The following is a 17,900-nucleotide window of genomic DNA, read 5'->3' as shown; positions in this document are numbered from 1 at the left end:
AGCATTACAAACGGCCGTGCTGTGTTTTCTAACTAATCTACAATGAAACGGGATTTTCTGGACCGTATTTCACGCCGTCGCTGGAGCAGAACCCTCAGCGGTGTTTTGATCGTTTTAGCATGAACGCAGATTCACAAAACACGGCCGACACGTAGCACTTATGGATCAGATCCATAACAGCCTGGACAACACGGTTCTTGTTCCAGAAATAAAGCAGGATATAAACTTATCATGTAGTTATCAGCAGATACAAGTGTGGCTTTATAGGAGAAGTTTTACCTAATGTAGAACTTTAGATGTGTAAAAATATGCTACAGAGTTTAATAAATGTTTTCATTAAGGAGATGCATCGCTAGTCCAACGATTACAACGCTACAAATACTATCTGGTCAAAGTAATTATTGATATTTTATGTCGAACACTAGTCAACTGTTCTAAGTGTAAACTGGAACAAATAACGTTTCTCAAAACCAGAACACTTTGGTGATGTTTTCACTAGAAAATGAAAATGTTGGAGCATACAGCTCCTCAACGAAGCCATTCAGAACGAGCATGTGGACGTTAACCTGCAAGATGTTTCTCATAAATGGTGTTTGATAGCTTTTATTCTGCAAGATGATGCTTCAGCAGCATTTATAAAACAATTTGGTGATTAAAGAAAGTGATCTATTGCTTTAAATGGTTCCTCAGATGATGTTTAGCCTTTATTTTAGCCTCAATTCTGGCAGGATCTGTTGTTGTTGTTGTTTTTTTTTACTTTAAAAGGAGTCTAAATCGAAATTCCAGATAGGAAACAAGTTGTTGAGCTTCAGTAAAAGAACTTTTCTTTTTGGTTCTTGAAGACATTTCAACCATCGTCTTTCAGCTCAGGATCATTTTCCCTGATGACTAAGAATCTATTGAAACGCTGTTAGTTTATTTATGAATGCAAACGAATCCACTGCGTCCTGATGGATTTAACGACCACTTAACACGCTACAGGTGTTTCATACGTCACTGAAACCTGAGCTGGTGTTTTATCTGCCTCCTGTATGTGTCCTAAGCAAGCAGCAGCCTTTAATCTCTGACCGCTCACTCCATCTTGTGAATAATCCGGCTCTAAAGACTAACTGATGGTGGAAATAACCATCCCTTCAGCTCGGCGATGTGTCCCGGGTCGGGAACTTACAGATCGGTATATTGATCTTCATTTGGCTGCGTGAGAGCTCGGTGCTTTAATTCACTTTCTCCCCCCCCCACAGCGGCGGTGGTTGGGGGGGTCGAAATCTATTTGTGTTAAGCGTTGAGCGCTCTGACAGCCGAATTTACGGTCGCGGCCGAAGGGGTCAAGAGTCGGAGCGAGCACTTTGTCGCTTTGTTTGTCACAATATTTACAGCAGATGTCCCGCGGCAGGAAGATTCTGTACACACTCGTGGCGTTATGGGGAGAAAAGTAGATGCTCAGTCACGACCCGGGGGGAAGATGAAAAACAGGAAGCCAGCGAGAAGAGGTGGAAATAAGCGTGCGAGCGGCAGGGCTGTGACCTGCTCGCAGCGGGAGAGACATGATGTCTCAGCGGGGTGGACGCTCTGCCTGGCAGCGGTGCGCCGGGACACCTGAGGTTTGTTTACCCCGTTCTAAACGCCGATAATGACAGGGAGGCAGCAGAGGTGCGCGGCAGGTCCGGACCCGGCACTTCATCAGCCCTGCCAAGCATATTGCCTTCCCTGCGAGGCGCTGGCAGCTGTGGGAGGAGGACAAGTGGAAGACAGGCTGCCTTTAGGATTCTGAACGATGTTTGTTCCCACACCTGCCAGCGGTATCGCATTTAAGCAAATTGGCACAATTCTTAAAAACCCTCGGTTTTCAGCGCGTCGTACAGTCGCAGAGGTGCTTGACGGCAGAAAAGGCGACATCTTTGTCAGCCGTCTAATGCAGGTCGACGCGCGCGGCAGTAAAAGCAGTCTTCTATTAAGAGGAATAACAGTCGAAACAGCGCCGGCCTTTCAAAGGTGTCACAAGTGTTTGTCTGTGGAGGAAGAGGCATCTATAAATACATCCTGCTTTTCTTCGGTGACAGCAGCGGAAAAAGGAAGCTAGACGAGGTTAGAGGGGAGCAACCTTCACTTTAACTCGAGGCAGACACGTCGAACACAAGTCATCATAAAAAATAAAAAAAACACCCTCCCCCTCCGCTCCTCTTTTGCATGCTAAACTCCGAGGCCGATGCTGTCCTCCATTAGCTTGACCCAGTTAACATCAACCATGACAGCAACGTCGATACGAATCACAGCGAGCTTCAATAAAGCTCTGATGTGCAGACGGAGAATATCAGCGATCAATCCGACCCGTGCCAGAGGAGCAGAAATTCTTTCCGGTGATTTTGGGAGGTTGGCAGTCGCGCTCGTGTTTTCCATTGCAAACAAATTACCGTTACTTTACCGTTAAATTACACTCTGGCTCGGAAAACGCACACAACGGACCACCTGGTTTTTCTCTCCGTGCGCGTCTCTAATAATCGAAAACAGAAAAGCGCCGGAGGAACATCCAAACAGGAAGCGCCGAACAATGAAACAGGTCCGACACACGCCTCCTTATCGGGGCCGATCTCGGAATTCCCGCTGAGGTGCGAATCGTCGTTACCGTCCAGCTGCTTTGAATTAGGAAGCCCGTCTTATCTCCACGCGCCGCCTCCTGATGTGTTGACTGGAGAGCGCTTTATTCTGCGGTTCGGCAGAATTCAAAGCTGCGTCCGAGTCAAGGATGTGTCCGAGTGGGCGAGATAAAGCAGCCACCACTTCAAACAAAGCATGAAGTAATGGAGCTTTCTAATAGGAACATCCTTACTCAAACAAATACGCGGGGGCTATCTCAGGTCACCGGGGATGAGGTGCTCGCTGAGGAAGTGATGCTATTAAAGTTTGTTGTTGCTGCTGCTTTAAATCTATCTGCAGAAATGTACTTTTAACAGTGTACATGCATCAATACGTGCCTCACTGTCAGGATATTTACACAGAGCATACCGTACTGTGATAATTAAAGCTGCCCACTGGGATTCTCTTGTAAACAGAGTTATGTTTACAATCACTTTGTGCACATCCTCGAGGCCTTGGACTTTTTTCCTTCCACGTGTTCGCAAGAGGTTTTTTTGGAATCGTGCACGTTTGCTAGCTTGCAGTCCTCGTCGGTGCATCGCTGCACTCGCTTCCACCGACTGTGGAGCAGCGAAACGACACAAAACGGGAATCTGTGATGTGTCCCTCGTGTGCTTGCACAAGTGGAAATGCATCCTCAAACGCCAGACGAAGAACTCAAGACCTGTGGCCGCAGCTTCGAGAAGCACTTTTTGATTGCATAGAGGAAATAACAGATTTACTGGAGGAAATGAGTCCTGTTTCCCTGACATAGTTTTACAGACATGTTGAGGTATCACATCGGAAAAAGTAAACATAATTTAAAAAACATCTTCAGTTGACTGTTTTGAAAAGAGTTGATTTGTTTCTGACTAAGTTCTGATGACTGTTTTGAACTAACAAGACTGATCAGCACTTTTCTTTTTTATTATCTTCGCCTCTGGACTGCATAAAACATGGCCAGAACCAGCTGACATGAAAGAAAAATTGATTAAAATTGTTAACTCTTAGACGCCCAAAGTTTTGTTTGTTTCTTCTTTGAGGTTTATTGGCGGGCGGCTGGCAAATAACTGGTTTTTATTTCTGGCTTCTTCTGTCGAGTTTGCTTTGAAGTAGTTCATAAAAATAAGCAAAATGTGCATTTTCTTTTTTTGTTTTTTTAGGGAAACACTTCAAAAGTTTGCTTCAAATTGGCTTGACAGCTGCATCCCACAGCACATGTATCAGCAATATCTTAACACACAGACATGCAAGGACTTAAATCATAGAACAATTCTAAATACATACATGATTGTGCATTTTGAGGTCCCTAAAGTGGCTTTAGACCAATTTTTCGTGCCTAATTTAAAATGGACATCTTTGCCCTCTTGTCAGATGGTAAACAACAAAACTGCAGTCGACCAAATGATTACTGCATAAATACAAACTAATAACACCACCTGTGCATTTCGATTGGCTATACGTGAGTCTATCCCAGACAAAGCTGGCTACTCTGCAGACTGACAGCTCATTACTCCTGCGTTGGGTTTCCTCCTGCTCTCTGTAGCACCTACGCTGCCTCTGAAAACAGCTGAATCCACAAAACAGAAGTAATAGTTCTCATTTATGTACACTAGTTGTCAGACAACTGATCAAGTATGAAATTGCAGTTTAATTGTAGACCATAAACTCTACACGTTAACCAGCAGTCGCTCTGAAAAGAGTCGCTACCGAGTCCTTGCTTTTGTAGCGCCGGCGTCTGAAAAACGACTCGGGTTAATGACAACCGCTCTGCCGAGGCTGATTAGCATTCACACCCAACGGCCACAGAGAACGTTAGAGGCAATCGGAGGTTTGTCACCGGCTTATATCATCATTTTGTCAAAACATTGCTGGTGTTTCAAGATTTATACGCTCTGGAGGCCATTTTGGAAAAGCTCCATTTTCAGAGGAGGAAAGTGTTGCTGGAGTCTGAAAGGGCTGAAACACAAAGATAAAAGGTTGACCGGCCTCCTGTGGACGTAGCGTCCTGGGAACCTGTTCAGTGTGAACTTCATTTGCATCAGCTGTTCAAACAGATTGGATTTTGTTAACCGACAGATAGCTGGTCGAAGCACAGGAAGTGTATTTATTGATTATTAATTTATTTTAAATACATAACTGTACATAAAGTCCACATCAAAAAAATATTTTAACAGTAATTCATTCTTTTATAATGTGAAATCATAAAATTACACTATCTTTACCAGTGTTTAAATCATTATGATAAAGATATTTGCTGTTATCTTCACTATTTTACCTTTTTTTAAAAATATTATCTGAATGTTTTTCTGGCAGATTTGCCTCCAGATTTTCTTTCTTTTCCATATTTTCTTACCACTGTAGACTTACTACACTTTCTCAGCCTCAGGTGTACCTTTGAGCTAAGTGCGACTAGCATGCATGCTAACCATCAGTCGTTAACTGTCTGATCTTTAGCGCGCACTGTTAGCATGCTACGCTAAATTGTAGCAGTGTTCACATTTTATTCATTTATACAACCAGTGGCGCTAACATGCTTGCCTCGAGTATTAGCATTAGCTTAGCATTGCTAGAAGTGTAACTAGTGGTGTAGTAAGTGCATTTACTTTTTTTACTTTTTTTCCAATTATTTGCAAAGAGGGCACAGCTTATTCACACTAAGCTAAAGGTGAACGTAGCATGACCAGATGCACTTTTTGCATATTTTCCCGGTTTCGGGTAGAAAGCTGCACACAGCCGCCGTCACCTTTTACCATCCAACCACTGTAGAGGAGGGGCAGGACAATTATGACACCAGAATCCAGGTCTAAACCTAAATGATGTGACGGGGTGTTTTTTCGCCCACAACATCTCAGCGAGACTCGAAGGTTCGTCTTCATACTTCAGCCTCGCCTTCTTTCACAACTCTACCTCCTGTGACATTTTCACATCCACTACACCGAGCCCCCTAAATCTCATTAACACCGCTGACCTCCCTGCAGCCAGAACCCACACTGTGTGTCACCGCTTCCCTCCGACATGCGCAGGAAAAGTGACAGAATCTGTGTTTTCTAAGCTCCTCATGCGGGGACGTGTCACCTGCAGTTCTGCCCGGCGGGACACGGCGACTCAAACTGTGTTTTTCTACTGTCCAAACATCTCCTATTAGTGTGATTCTGTCAGAGCGGGCTGCAGACAGGCCGGCTGGCAGCTGAACTTCCACAGAGACATGTTTGAGGGGACCTCGTGCCTCGTGGCGTGGAAACAGGACACCCATCCAGTGACCCAATTCACATGTATTATAGATTCCATTAAAATGTCAACGCGCTCATGCTCGAGCGAAGCGTCTCGCCACCCACATCCTCATGCAAGTGCAGCTGCTCTCCTCCTCTTCTCTTCTTCTGTCGTCTCAGCTGCTCCTCTCTCCAAGACATTTCGGCCATTTTTGTGCTCCCCCTCCTCCTCTTTGTTTCTATCCCACCACCACAACTAGTGCACATGTATCCCCGCGGCAACGTCTGACACGCAAACATACTGACATTCACCGAACTCCACGCACACAAACAGGCTCACCAGCTAAAGTATAAAGGGCAGCGTACTGTTACATGATTTCCTGAGTTTGTGTACACATCGTTCGACTCTGGTCCTACTTTGGCTTATTTATTTTACTTCGGTATCGTATATCTGACTGCGTTTCTACTTTTTAGGCACGTATGCAGAGTCATTTAGATTTTTGTCTGAGCAATATCTGGCACAGGAATATTGCAGATTCGCAAATAATCACTTTCCAAATCAGAGTCAGTCAAATTAACAGGAATGTGCACATTACATACGTGGAAATGTGCTACATTCCATAGTCTGTAATGTAAACAACATGAGGCTTAATATTCCTCTTTTGGTGGACGGTCATCTAATCAAACAGCCTGTAAAGTGCAGCGTTATTAATAAAACAACACCGCTTCTCCCTCACTGATACTTCATGATTAATAAATATCACATTTGCTCCAACTGAAGCTTTGATTTTGGTGTTCAATCGTGTCCTTTCACGACACTTTACATTATTTCGTAATTGGAAAAACAGCATCTGACGGGCTTCAACCCAGGTACAACCTCCAAAAGAACTTGCAAAAAAACAAAAAAAGCAGCCGGTTTCATCTGGATTGTGACGGCAGTATGATGACTCTGTCTGGAGAGATTTTCCTGACAAGTTGGAACCGTAGAAGTGAGAAAGATGTAATTAATTTCACACTCCTGGAAAACAGCAGCGCGCCGTGTTTCGCACCTCGGCTGCCGATTTTTTTTTTTTGTAAATGCGTGTTTTATTATTTGTTAGTGCAGCAGTTTGTGAGAGGTTTGCATTCTCTGCTGCTGCAGGCCAAGAAAAAGGAATTTATAAAACAAGTCAGCGCTAACGATCATTTCTATTCAGGGCTGTTTTCTAAACCTTCAAGAGCAATTTGGCTGCGAGATGCTTTTCTTTTCAAAGCCCGTATCTTTCCAGGCACGCGCAGGTACATGCGTTCATACATATGTATGGACGCTTAAACTCTCCCTGCTACACCTGATGTTGAGATAAACAACTCAGGGATGTACCACTGTGTCCTCCCTCCAAAATAGCTCTTTTGTCTCTTAAGATAATATCTCCACCGCAGGCAAAAAGGGACTATTAACATTTTATGCAGCAGGGTAAGCCATGACCTTAGACTACAATCTACTGAGCTGCTTTCCTCTCATCCGATCTAAACACACCAGCACTAAAAAAAAAAAAAACATCATATCCTAAGTGCGCTTTTTGTCCTGATAGCACCTCAGAACGAGAGCTTCGCTGCAATTAAACTAAGGGCCACCCATTTTGAAGTGGTCTGTGTTTGAGGATCGCGTTTCGCCAGAGAAATGTTCATGTAAACTGTTCTCCAGGGTCCTTTTTTGTTGTTTTCCTTTCTTCGTGCTATAAACAGAGCCGCAGATTTTCCTTTTAACCCTTCAGGCTGTAAAGAAAGGCTGTAGAGAAATCAGATTCTGTCGAAGCTGATCCTGACACTTAAGCCCTCGTGGCCGACCCCACCCACCGCCGCTGTCACATGCCGCGCATTCCTCCCGTGCTTCAAAACGAAAAGGGATCCGTCCACGGATGCGCTCATAGGTGCTAAAGACGGACAGACGGACGGACGGGCGGATGATTAGATGGATGATTGAAGTGGGGAGCGGCAGAGATGTGGCCACGGAGAGGCGGCCCGACTCCCACAGCTGTTCACACCGGTCGGTTTAATCTAGCGGCGAGCAGGCGGGATCAGGGCGGATCCAGCCTCAGCTGCCCTGGATGGGAGGTGGCCGCCTGCCGAGGGGGGGGATTAGCAGGCAGGGGTGGACAGAGGGAGGGAAGGAGGGCAGGAGGTGGAGAGAGAAAGAGGATTCGGTTCCACAGGGGGGAAGCTGCAGGGCGAGCAGGCCGCAGTAATCCGACGAAAGGTGAAGCATGTCGAGCGCCGGTTTGATTCACGCTTCGGCCGTGTAGTCGCCGAGGTGCTCTGGAGCTCCTCGGTGTGTTTCACATGAAGGTCAAACTGAAACTGTGTCCACACTTTTTCTTTTTTTTTAAATAGATCCAAGAGCCACTTTACAAGGAGACTGCCCAGATGTGTGGATCTGAGAGAGGACTCTTGATTTGAATTGATCTAAAACACATTTCTGGGGAGTGCAAACAAAACCAAGACGGGTTTTTGTCCCAAAGTGTGCTGCATCACAAGTTGGAGGATTTATCATAACACAACACAAACAACAAAAGGCTGACAGAGAAGTTAGATGGCAAATCTGTCTACATCTGACCTTTCAATATCAACAATACATGAGACTATAGATTTTTTTACAACCTCTACAAACACTTTTCTCTCTACGCTGCACATCAACTCTAGAAAATGTTTCACCATGCAGAATGTATCCTCCAACAACTAGCTGCTCTGTACACTGTTAGAGCCATGCTGCATTTATTTTATTGATCAACTATAGTCTGTTGTGTGATGCAGAAACACAGCCTGCAATTAATCTGCAATTTTTCTTGAATGAATGAATAAAATTTCGAGCTTAAAGTTGGCTAATTGGTTAACGCGTGATGCTTTCAGTGACCGCTGTAAAACTGAAGATCAAACAGTTCTTCCTGTTTTTACAGTTTGATAAATGGTGTCATTTTTGGATTCTGTGATAAATAATCGCAATACTGAAACAATAATCCTGATTATAATATTATTTGTTTAAAGTAAGATAACTGGCCGTAGCATTTCTAGCTATACACGAATGAAAACTATGATTATTTGTGCATTTCTGGGTTTATTTTTGTACATGCAGCCATCGGGTTTATCTGATTCAGTGACACAGTACTCACCAAAGTCCACCGACAACTGCAGCAAGAATGCAATATTCAGTTAGACTGGAAAAAGAAAAAAAAAACATACAGGTTAGTTCATTTTATTTGGAAGGGAGAGCAGCCTTAACATAGAACTGTGCATTGTCAACATCTACCAGAACACAGAGCCCAACATCTTTGAATCAACGTGGAACACTGGGCTTTACCTCCACGTGTTCTGTCAGACTGTGTGATTTAAGTTCACGACCAGTTGAACTGCTGCAACCTTCTTTACAGCCGTGAAGCCACGTTGACAGACAGCCATATAAGTCTGAAATGCATTTTTAAACTCTTGCAGGTTGGAGACTATAAATTATGCGCTTGCTTGTCATTTAGTGGTTTGCTTGCTCTGTGTACGGTGCATTCTCTGGCTTTCGGCTGCTGTCTTGTACCTCCACCTGGGCGATATATGTCCCGGAGGCTTGACCGTCTCTCACGCAGCCTGCCTGGATAAGGAGCGTGGCCGCCTGAGGCCTCCCCCCTGCTAAAAGTGTTTTCGCTCCTGCTGCTCCGAACGACCTGTTACATCACGTTACACGCTGTACATGCATACATTCTTGGTGGCACCAGAGGGCTTGGGAGCACCGGGGCAACCCCTGGTATGCAAACAAAAGAGATTCCTCCGCCTAAACCTCCCCACCCCCCCAGAATGCCACATCAAACAGACGCAGAGCTGAACAAACCGGCGCTGGTGCAGTTTACGACCCGGCTCTTATGGGACACTATCATTAAATCCCAATGACCCATTATTGGCTTGGCCCGAAAGCGGGAATAGTTGTGTGTATGATGGCTCCGTCTGGGCATCGGCTGGATTGATCAGGCTGCCGGCGCAGATGGCGGCGGAGGGATGCGACCTGGCAGCCTGCTGGGAGATGCATTAGTGCAGAGCTGTCATGGTGATGTTACTGGTCAGCGCTGACGGTGACTCTGCCACACCAGATGACTCCGGTCGCACATTTATTCCTGTCAGCTGTCCAGGAGAGCAGACTCACCCATGAGCTGCTCCTCACCGCAGACAAAAATAAATAAAAAATAAAAAATATCTGAGCAGCTAAATATTGCAATGTGCACACAGGAGCTGATTTCAGATGCAGTTGTTAGCGCGCTAGATTTCTGACAGCGAGCTTCGGGGGAGGTAATTAAAAGGTATCTGCATTTACGTTGAGGAGCAGCAAAGCATTTGATGGGAATTCTTGTGGATGATTACATGCTCGCTCTGCAAGACAGCTAATTAGCATCTTAATTCGTGGAGTTTTTTTTTTAGTATCTGTGTATTACCTGTAATGCTAAACTCTTCAGGTGGTACAGTGATCTGTCCACTTATTGCATGGTTTGATTACCAGCCTCTCCACATGATAAAGTGTCCCTGGGCGAGGCACTGAACTAAAAAAGCGATTTCGGTACCACTGAGGGAGAAAAAAACCACACGAGTTCAAACCATTTACCGTTTTATTGTGACGGAGGATTGAGTGTTTAGTATTTAATTCTTAGGCAGATAAAATGGAAAGTTTAAAGCTGCACAGATTTTGTTGTTGTTGTTTTGTTTTGTGGCCACTTGGGGGCAAATCTGAAAACACAAGGTGCTAAGGCTAACATGTTAGCAACACACATTCAAACAGGAAAAAGGTGCGACATTAGCATTCAGCTGGACAGTGGTGGAAAATAATTAGGTTATGTACGAAAGCGCAGTACAATTTTGAGGTATTTCCATTTTATACTTTACACATTTCAGCTGGATATAATAAACTTCATGCTCCACTACGTTTATCTGAAGATGAAGATTTGACACTATGGAGAAAATAACAAGCTTTTAGATTATAACGCTGCGTAATTGCAGATTAAACACGTTGTTTTCCAGCCTTTTCGTCTTCTCCCGTTAATCAGCGTTGTTGTCAGACTCACATTTCAGATCCAACAAATACAGATTTCTTCCCCCCCTTCCTCCTCCAAACTTCTCACATGGTTTCATTTCGATAAAACACAATCCGATCCCGTATCTCAGCAAAATCGTAGATTAGAGACAAACAGACTGAGCAGATTGAAAACAGATTTGTGGATCAGAACTTTGTTATTTCTTCTTTCTTCTCCCATGAATCATCTGATGAGCCGTCTGATTTATCTTCTGTCTTTGTATATAAAACTGGGTATGAAGTAGTTCAGACTGTGGCAGCTACAACAGACACACGCCGGTGCTTCACTGGTAACGATCCAACGATGGCAGATGTAATAATATCAGTTAGAGGGATAAACACAGCACTTTATTTTCATATTTAGGAGAAAATAAAGAAAAATACACTTTTTCATGCAGGACTTTTGCTGAATTCTTGCACATTATTTCACATAAGACATTTCTATTTAGAGTTTATATTGCACTTATTGTACATTTTGCATTTTATTGTTTATTTTTGCTTATTTATCTGTATTTATGGTGGTGCTAACTTTACTCTTCCTGCAGCAATAACCAAATTTCTCCTCGGAGATTAATAAAGTGTTCTGTTCTACATGTAATGGAGTACTTTTACTTTGCTGTAATGGCGTTTTTACTTAACTAGAGGGTCCAAATACTTATACTAAAGGGAAATATTTAGCTTTTTTTTGTCGCTAAATTCCATCTTCCTGCAAGCTAGTCTCGCCTGTCGTTTGGCGCGAGGAAGGCAGAATAGCAAGAGCTTAGTTTGTTTACAACCGGCACCTAAAAGAGGTCAAAAATCTCTCCGTCAGTCTAGCAGTACGAGACCTTACATACACGCCTTTAATCTATTCTTAATATAAAACTACAAATATAGCTCGGCTTAAAAGTCATGTGTTCAGCCGTGTTTCTGAGTCCAGCTTGTCGTGTCAATCAGGCGGCCTCTACCCGCCTGACCTGCGTTTCGAGGCATCGCTGGAATTCCAACATGTGCTCCCTAAACTTGCACTTGGAATTCCCATTTGTTTCCTCCGACCGCCGTTCGGAGACTGGAAAGAATGGAAGACACCCACTCGGTGTCGAAATAACTCTTTCCCAAAAAAAAAAAGACAAAACGGATGATGAATACGTGCGCACTTCTGAAATGACTCACAAATTGGAGTGCTCGCTCTGCTCCGGTTTCATGACTGCAAATGTGACGCCTGAAGAGCGCTGAAGTTAATCCTGCTCCACTGTAGAGCGAAGATGAAACAAAACAAAAAAAAAAAGAAATAAAAGAACAGCCGACCTATTTGCCGCGACGTCTTCTGCTCTTTCATCTCCACGCTTCAGCCATTAGACGCCTACTTTTTACATGCTGCATTTGCTGTAACTGGTAATTTATCTAACACCCCCGCCCCCTCTGGCTGTTTCTTTCTTCTCCCACCAGGCTCCACTCATCTCGGGGACCCACGGGCCACGTCGAACCCCAGCTCGCCCTCCTCGTCCCCGCACACCCCCAGCGCCCTGGGAAGCGGCAGCTCGGATCCGGTCCTGAACGGAGGCCTGTGCTCGGCCGCTTACTGCAGCTCGGCGGGCGGTAGGTTCACCCACACGGAGGGATGCTGCTGCACAGGCACACCATCGCTCACCCCACAGGGGACTGAGAGGAAGCCATTAGAGGATGGCGAGCAGATGTCGTCCTGCAGTAGCTGGGAACAATGGCCAGCGCTTGATGGTCCCAGTGCTGCTGCAGCTGGATGCGGGCATCTGTCGTTATGTCACACTGTTACATAAATGTGACTGATGCGGTGTCTCTTTGAGATATTGCAAGACATAAACCTGAAAGAAAACTCCTTCCTTTTATGCCCGACAGCCACACTGAGATGCTTTTTCCTTATTCATTCGTGTCCCTTTTATGTTGGCCAGCTTCTCGTTGGGTACAGGCAGGAGTTTTGCATCTTGAACTGTTTTCATCTCTTGTGTGCAGGTTGTTGATACTCGAGTATTTCCACCCTGTGCTACTTTACACTTCCACTCGGCTACACGTCAGAGGGAAACGCAGCACTGTCTGCTGCACTACATTTATCTGAACATGAAGATTTTACACAATAACAGGCTTTTAAAATACAACACACGGGTGCAAATTGAATCAGTGGCTTCCAGCCGATTTAGTCTCTTCCATAAATCGGTGTGTTGTCAGACTCACTGATTTTTCACTCGAAACTTCTCACTTTTCATTTCAATAAAATCAAATCCAACCCACTATCCCAGCAAATAAAATAAAAATGGTGGAAAATAGGTTGTCGGTACTGTTTGGATCTACTCGTAAAAGAATATGATATGAGGTCAGGTCAGAGCGATATGGATAAAGGAGGTACCACCACTAAATGTTGACATAGATCTATTTGACGCACGAAGAAGCAAGCAGTTATCTCACATTGATACGCATTAAATGAAGAAGAAGTAAAACCCAGAGGAGTATCGACTGCACCACCCAACTTTAAGACCACCAGTTTTGAGAGTGATGGAGGGTGAAGCATCTCAGATTTGCATCTTTAAAAATGTTCTTATCGCTATTAATTAGACGTCACTTTCAAACCCAGACCGCACCACTTTTTATTCTAAGTAACCCTTTCGTCTTGTCTTTGCGTCCGCAGGAACAACCCCGAACTCACCGGTCAGCCTCCCCAAGTCCCCCACGTTCCCTTCAGGCCGCGGGCCGTGGTCCGACGAGTGCTCGATCTGCTACGAGAATGCGGTGGACACGGTCATCTACGCCTGCGGACACATGTGTCTGTGTTACACCTGCGGCCTCAAACTCAAGAAGATGTCCAACGCCTGCTGTCCCATCTGCAGGAGGCAGATCAAAGACATTATCAAGACCTACCGCAGCACGTAAGGGAAGGCCGGGGCGGACGGACGGCCTCCCGAAGATCAGCAAAAACCCCCAGAGTTGAGGAAGGAAATGTTTAAGTTCAGGGAACACGAACTCTGGTACTTTGATTTAACACAAATATTGTTGGCTGGTTCTGTCATGTGACCTTTTCCAAAGCCGGTACCTCTTGGTCGGGGAGATCTCTTCTCTCTTTCCCTGCGGAGGCGGCGCTTGAAGTGGCTCTCTCCCGGTATTACGAAAGACTTTGAAGGAGGAAGGAAAAAAAACAAAACTGAATTGATTCTCTTTCATGCGTTGAGCCATGCTGTAAGATTTAGGGACAGTCGCCGGAGCGGTCGAGTCACTTTGGGGCTGAATGTCTCAATAACGGCTCCGTTAGAGGACGACTGAAGCGCCGAAATACGCCGTCAACAAGATTTGTGACTTTAAAAAAAAAGAAAAAGCACACCGGCAGCAGGTAATCATCTCAGTACGTCACAACTTGTGTCTGTGTGTTACTGAGACTCGGAAAAAGAGATGCTCAAGTGACGGATCTCTGTTATTGTTGTGGTGATTATCAGTGAGTGATGTGTTTAGAGACGCAAGGCGGTGCTGAGTATTTTAAAGTAGGATTGTAACACCTCTTGTACTCATATAACCTAATGTACCGTTATGGTAGTTCTATTGCAAACGTTGGTGGTAGCTATGTTGTTGTGCTAGCTAGCTGCTTGCTCTGCAATGTGGTTTGTTGCACTGAAATCAGCATCGTCCTCTCAGAAATGCCCCAGAGAGGAGACAGACACTCATCGGTTAAATAAAAAAAACAAAAACACAACCTGCATCCAGCAGACTCAGCAGCTCTGAAATCATGAAAGGAAACAGAAAGTGGAAAAACAAAACAACAAAAAAATTTGGATACTCCTCAGGGCCGGCAATCTTTTTTTGTAAGAACTATTTTCCCAATCTCTACCTACATAACCTAATACACTGTGAGCGCTCATGACGAATTGACAAGTCCTCAAAAATAGCTCCCATAACAACATAAAGTCAAAGGATTGTTGCCATGGTATCAGCCTCCTGCCTTAACAACACAGAAGGTTCATTTGCGGATGTATCATGTTCTGTGTTTTTCCAAAAAAAATAGAAAATAAAAAAACAAAACCACAAAAAAAAAAAGATTAATTACCAAATAATGCTGTTGTGTGGCACCGACTGTCACAAAAAATGTTCACTCAGAGGACAAAAAGCACACAAATTCAAATGCTATTTTTGTAATTCACCACATTTCAAATATTTAATCTTTGTGATGGGACTTTCACCAGCAGCAGAGATCCTTTACAGAAACGGGCAGGGGTATTAACAATAAAAAAAACAACTCAGATTTTGAATATTTCTACGAACCCTGTCCCCTTATTTCAGGTTAAAGCGTCTCCATACACCCCCGCCCCCGTCACACATAAGCCATAGCTTATACTCCAGGACAACACAGCAGGCTGAGAGGCTGTATTTTTAAAAACCTTCATTTTGTAGATAATCAACCAAACGGGGCTCAAACCTATGCTGCTATGGTATTTGCCAGCTGACGGTGATGTTTCACACGTCCCTCCTCCCACATTACAGTTTGATTACGCTACTGCTTGAAGTGTTAATTCACATTTGAATGTTAACTTATGTATTTAGGGAGATTTTTATCGGTGTGCTTGAACTTAAAAAAACAAAAAAAAGGAGAAAAAAAAAAGTTTTATGTGTTTTTTTGTTGTTGTTTTTTTTTTAAGTTTGTTTGACTTAATAATCAAGCTTCTACGATTTTTGTTTTATCCAAAACCATGAGAATCTAGATTTGTTTGTGTGAGCATGGAGGGTTTCTTGTACCTCGAAGCAAACAGATATTGCAGTACACAATCAGACCTAATTGCTTTGGGGTGCAAGACGCAAACTCTCGGTTTTATTACAATCCCTGAATTCAGGTTTTCTTTCCGTTTTTTTTCTTAGTTTGTTTTTTTTTTTGTAATTTATCTTCTTGTGCGTGCGCCCACGTTAGGGAACCCTGCGACCCACTCCTGTATTTATAGCGCTTATCATTATATAGTCTGAAAGCCGTCGCTGTATGGCAACGATAAATGTCACTTTATGAAGCTACTGATTGTAATCTTGTACATGTTTAGGCCAGCGTTGCTCTCTGAGATTCAACCATGGCACGTTTTATTTTGTGCAGACACTCCGACCAAATCCAAAAATCATTAAATTTGTTTTTTTTTTTAAACACATTGTGTAAATGTAATTCCTCTCAATTCATTAAATTTTTTGGACCACGTCAATTATTAAACTCTCACTATTTTAATCTGTACATGATTTTATACACACATTTAAATGAAATTTTATTTTCTTCATCCAGAATGCTCCACAGGCTCCTTGAATGTTACTGATCCTGTAATGTATTATTTATTTGTCCACATGTACGGGTGGACCGATTCCTCCAAACCTGCTTTTTATTGTGTGTTAGCTTTTCTTCTTCTACATTACACTGATGCAGCTCCTCTGTGTCCGGCCGATCACGCAGCAGCACATTTAGACTTTCTTTCTGTAAATCTTTTTGTCGTGCATGAGTTTTCTGTTCACCCAGCGTGAACATCGGGACCAACGGTAGACGAGCATCGGAGCGGAACGCTGTTAGTGTTCGTGTAGACTGAAACCAGTGGCTAGAAAAACTATATAGCGCTCAGTTTGGCCATTATTGTGACACAGCAGCTGAAGTACTTTGCAAACCTGTAATTTTTTCTTTTTCTTTCTTTCTTTTTATTTGAAGCAGCAAGCGTTTGTTCGTGAGCTCTGTTCAGTGTGAGTCGGATGATTGTGGTTAATAAACTTTCCAGATGTGTTTGAGCAAAATGTTGTTTGCCTCATCATTGCAACAACACATGATAGCACAACATTTTCCTCCAGAGAAAGACCAAACAGCCAAACAGCTAGAAGACCACATTTTATCACGTCTAAAATCAGAGCTCGTAGTAGATGGTGTATCCTCATAAAGCAGTAATTTATCTTTTTGTTCAACTGCAATCACTTTATAATGTTGCTATGCTAACATGTTAGAAAACAGTTATTATATTTACAAATTATTGTAGTTATTTATTGCTATTTTACATGGATTTTATGACAAATTTAAATAGCATTAACATTAACATTTAACAGAACTGAAGTTAAAGAGATGTCAACATGCTAATACGGACATTCTAACAGTGCACACTTTTGAAGGCGAATCAATATGCTAACATCAACATGCTAACATTTACCTTTACAGTGGAGTTACCATTCTAACATTACCAGGCTAACAGTAAATCATTACTGTTAAAAGTAGTGTAAACGTGCAAACATTAGTATGCTAACAGTGAAAAAAAAAATACTGTTGAAGTTGTAACATTAATATTAGTGCTACCACACTAATATTAGCATGCTAACAGTATGCTTTAACTGCTATAGCAGAGTCACTATGCTAATAGTAGGATGGTAACAATAAACATTTACTGTTACAGTCGTGTTACAATGTAAATATTAACATGTTGTCTTGTTTACACAGCCAGTAAGCAACTTTAGCATCATATGAAGCCATTTATTGGCCAGAATCGTACTGTACACGTATTAAAGTCCAGCATTCACATTCTTTTGTGCTCCTGGGAAATAAAGCTGCCTCTTAAGCTGCTAAACACTCCTATAGGTTCCATGCTAGCTAGATGCTAACTTTGTCTTCATGGTCATCTAAGAGTAACTACGGAAGCTGGAAGGCAGTTTAATGAAAAAACAGTGAGCAGCAGACTATGTAAAACCAACAACAAACCAAGCTTAGAAACTCTGTTACGGAGCTGCAGCAATGTGACTTTCACATATATTTGATTTATTCATAGAATAACATAAAAATACCTGTTAATGCAACAACACAAAGTCCCAACTTTACCACTACAACACGTGAAATGCCAGTTACACAAGACACCGTTAGCTTTTAGGCTACTGCAACAAGTCAATAAGTTTTCTGCTGCTTTCTTATGCTTTCTTGGAGACACAAACCCGAGCCTCCTGATGAATAGCAACTTTGTTTGGCCCTTCAGCAGCAACAGGAACAAGCCAAAGCTACGAATTCAGAAATG

The 17,900-nt window shown here is 43.3% G+C and overlaps 1 protein-coding gene across 1 annotated transcript in view; it reads left to right on the top strand.

Annotated features, from left to right (window-relative positions):
- The window catches only part of neurl1aa (neuralized E3 ubiquitin protein ligase 1Aa), a 57,406-nt gene extending 40,759 nt beyond the window's left edge, over window positions 1-16,647 (top strand). The window contains exons 5-6 of the mRNA XM_008279002.1: window positions 12,331-12,480; window positions 13,541-16,647. Of these exons, the coding sequence (XP_008277224.1) occupies window positions 12,331-12,480; window positions 13,541-13,782 (392 nt within the window). The 3' untranslated portion in view covers window positions 13,783-16,647. The remainder of the gene's footprint in view (window positions 1-12,330; window positions 12,481-13,540) is intronic.
- Window positions 16,648-17,900: the final 1,253 nt, after the last annotated feature.

Source organism: Stegastes partitus, unplaced genomic scaffold (genome assembly GCF_000690725.1).
Source record: "Stegastes partitus isolate 25-593 unplaced genomic scaffold, Stegastes_partitus-1.0.2 Scaffold141, whole genome shotgun sequence".
NCBI classification, from domain to species: Eukaryota; Metazoa; Chordata; class Actinopteri; family Pomacentridae; genus Stegastes; species Stegastes partitus.
This window is presented reverse-complemented; position numbering and strand designations above follow the sequence as displayed.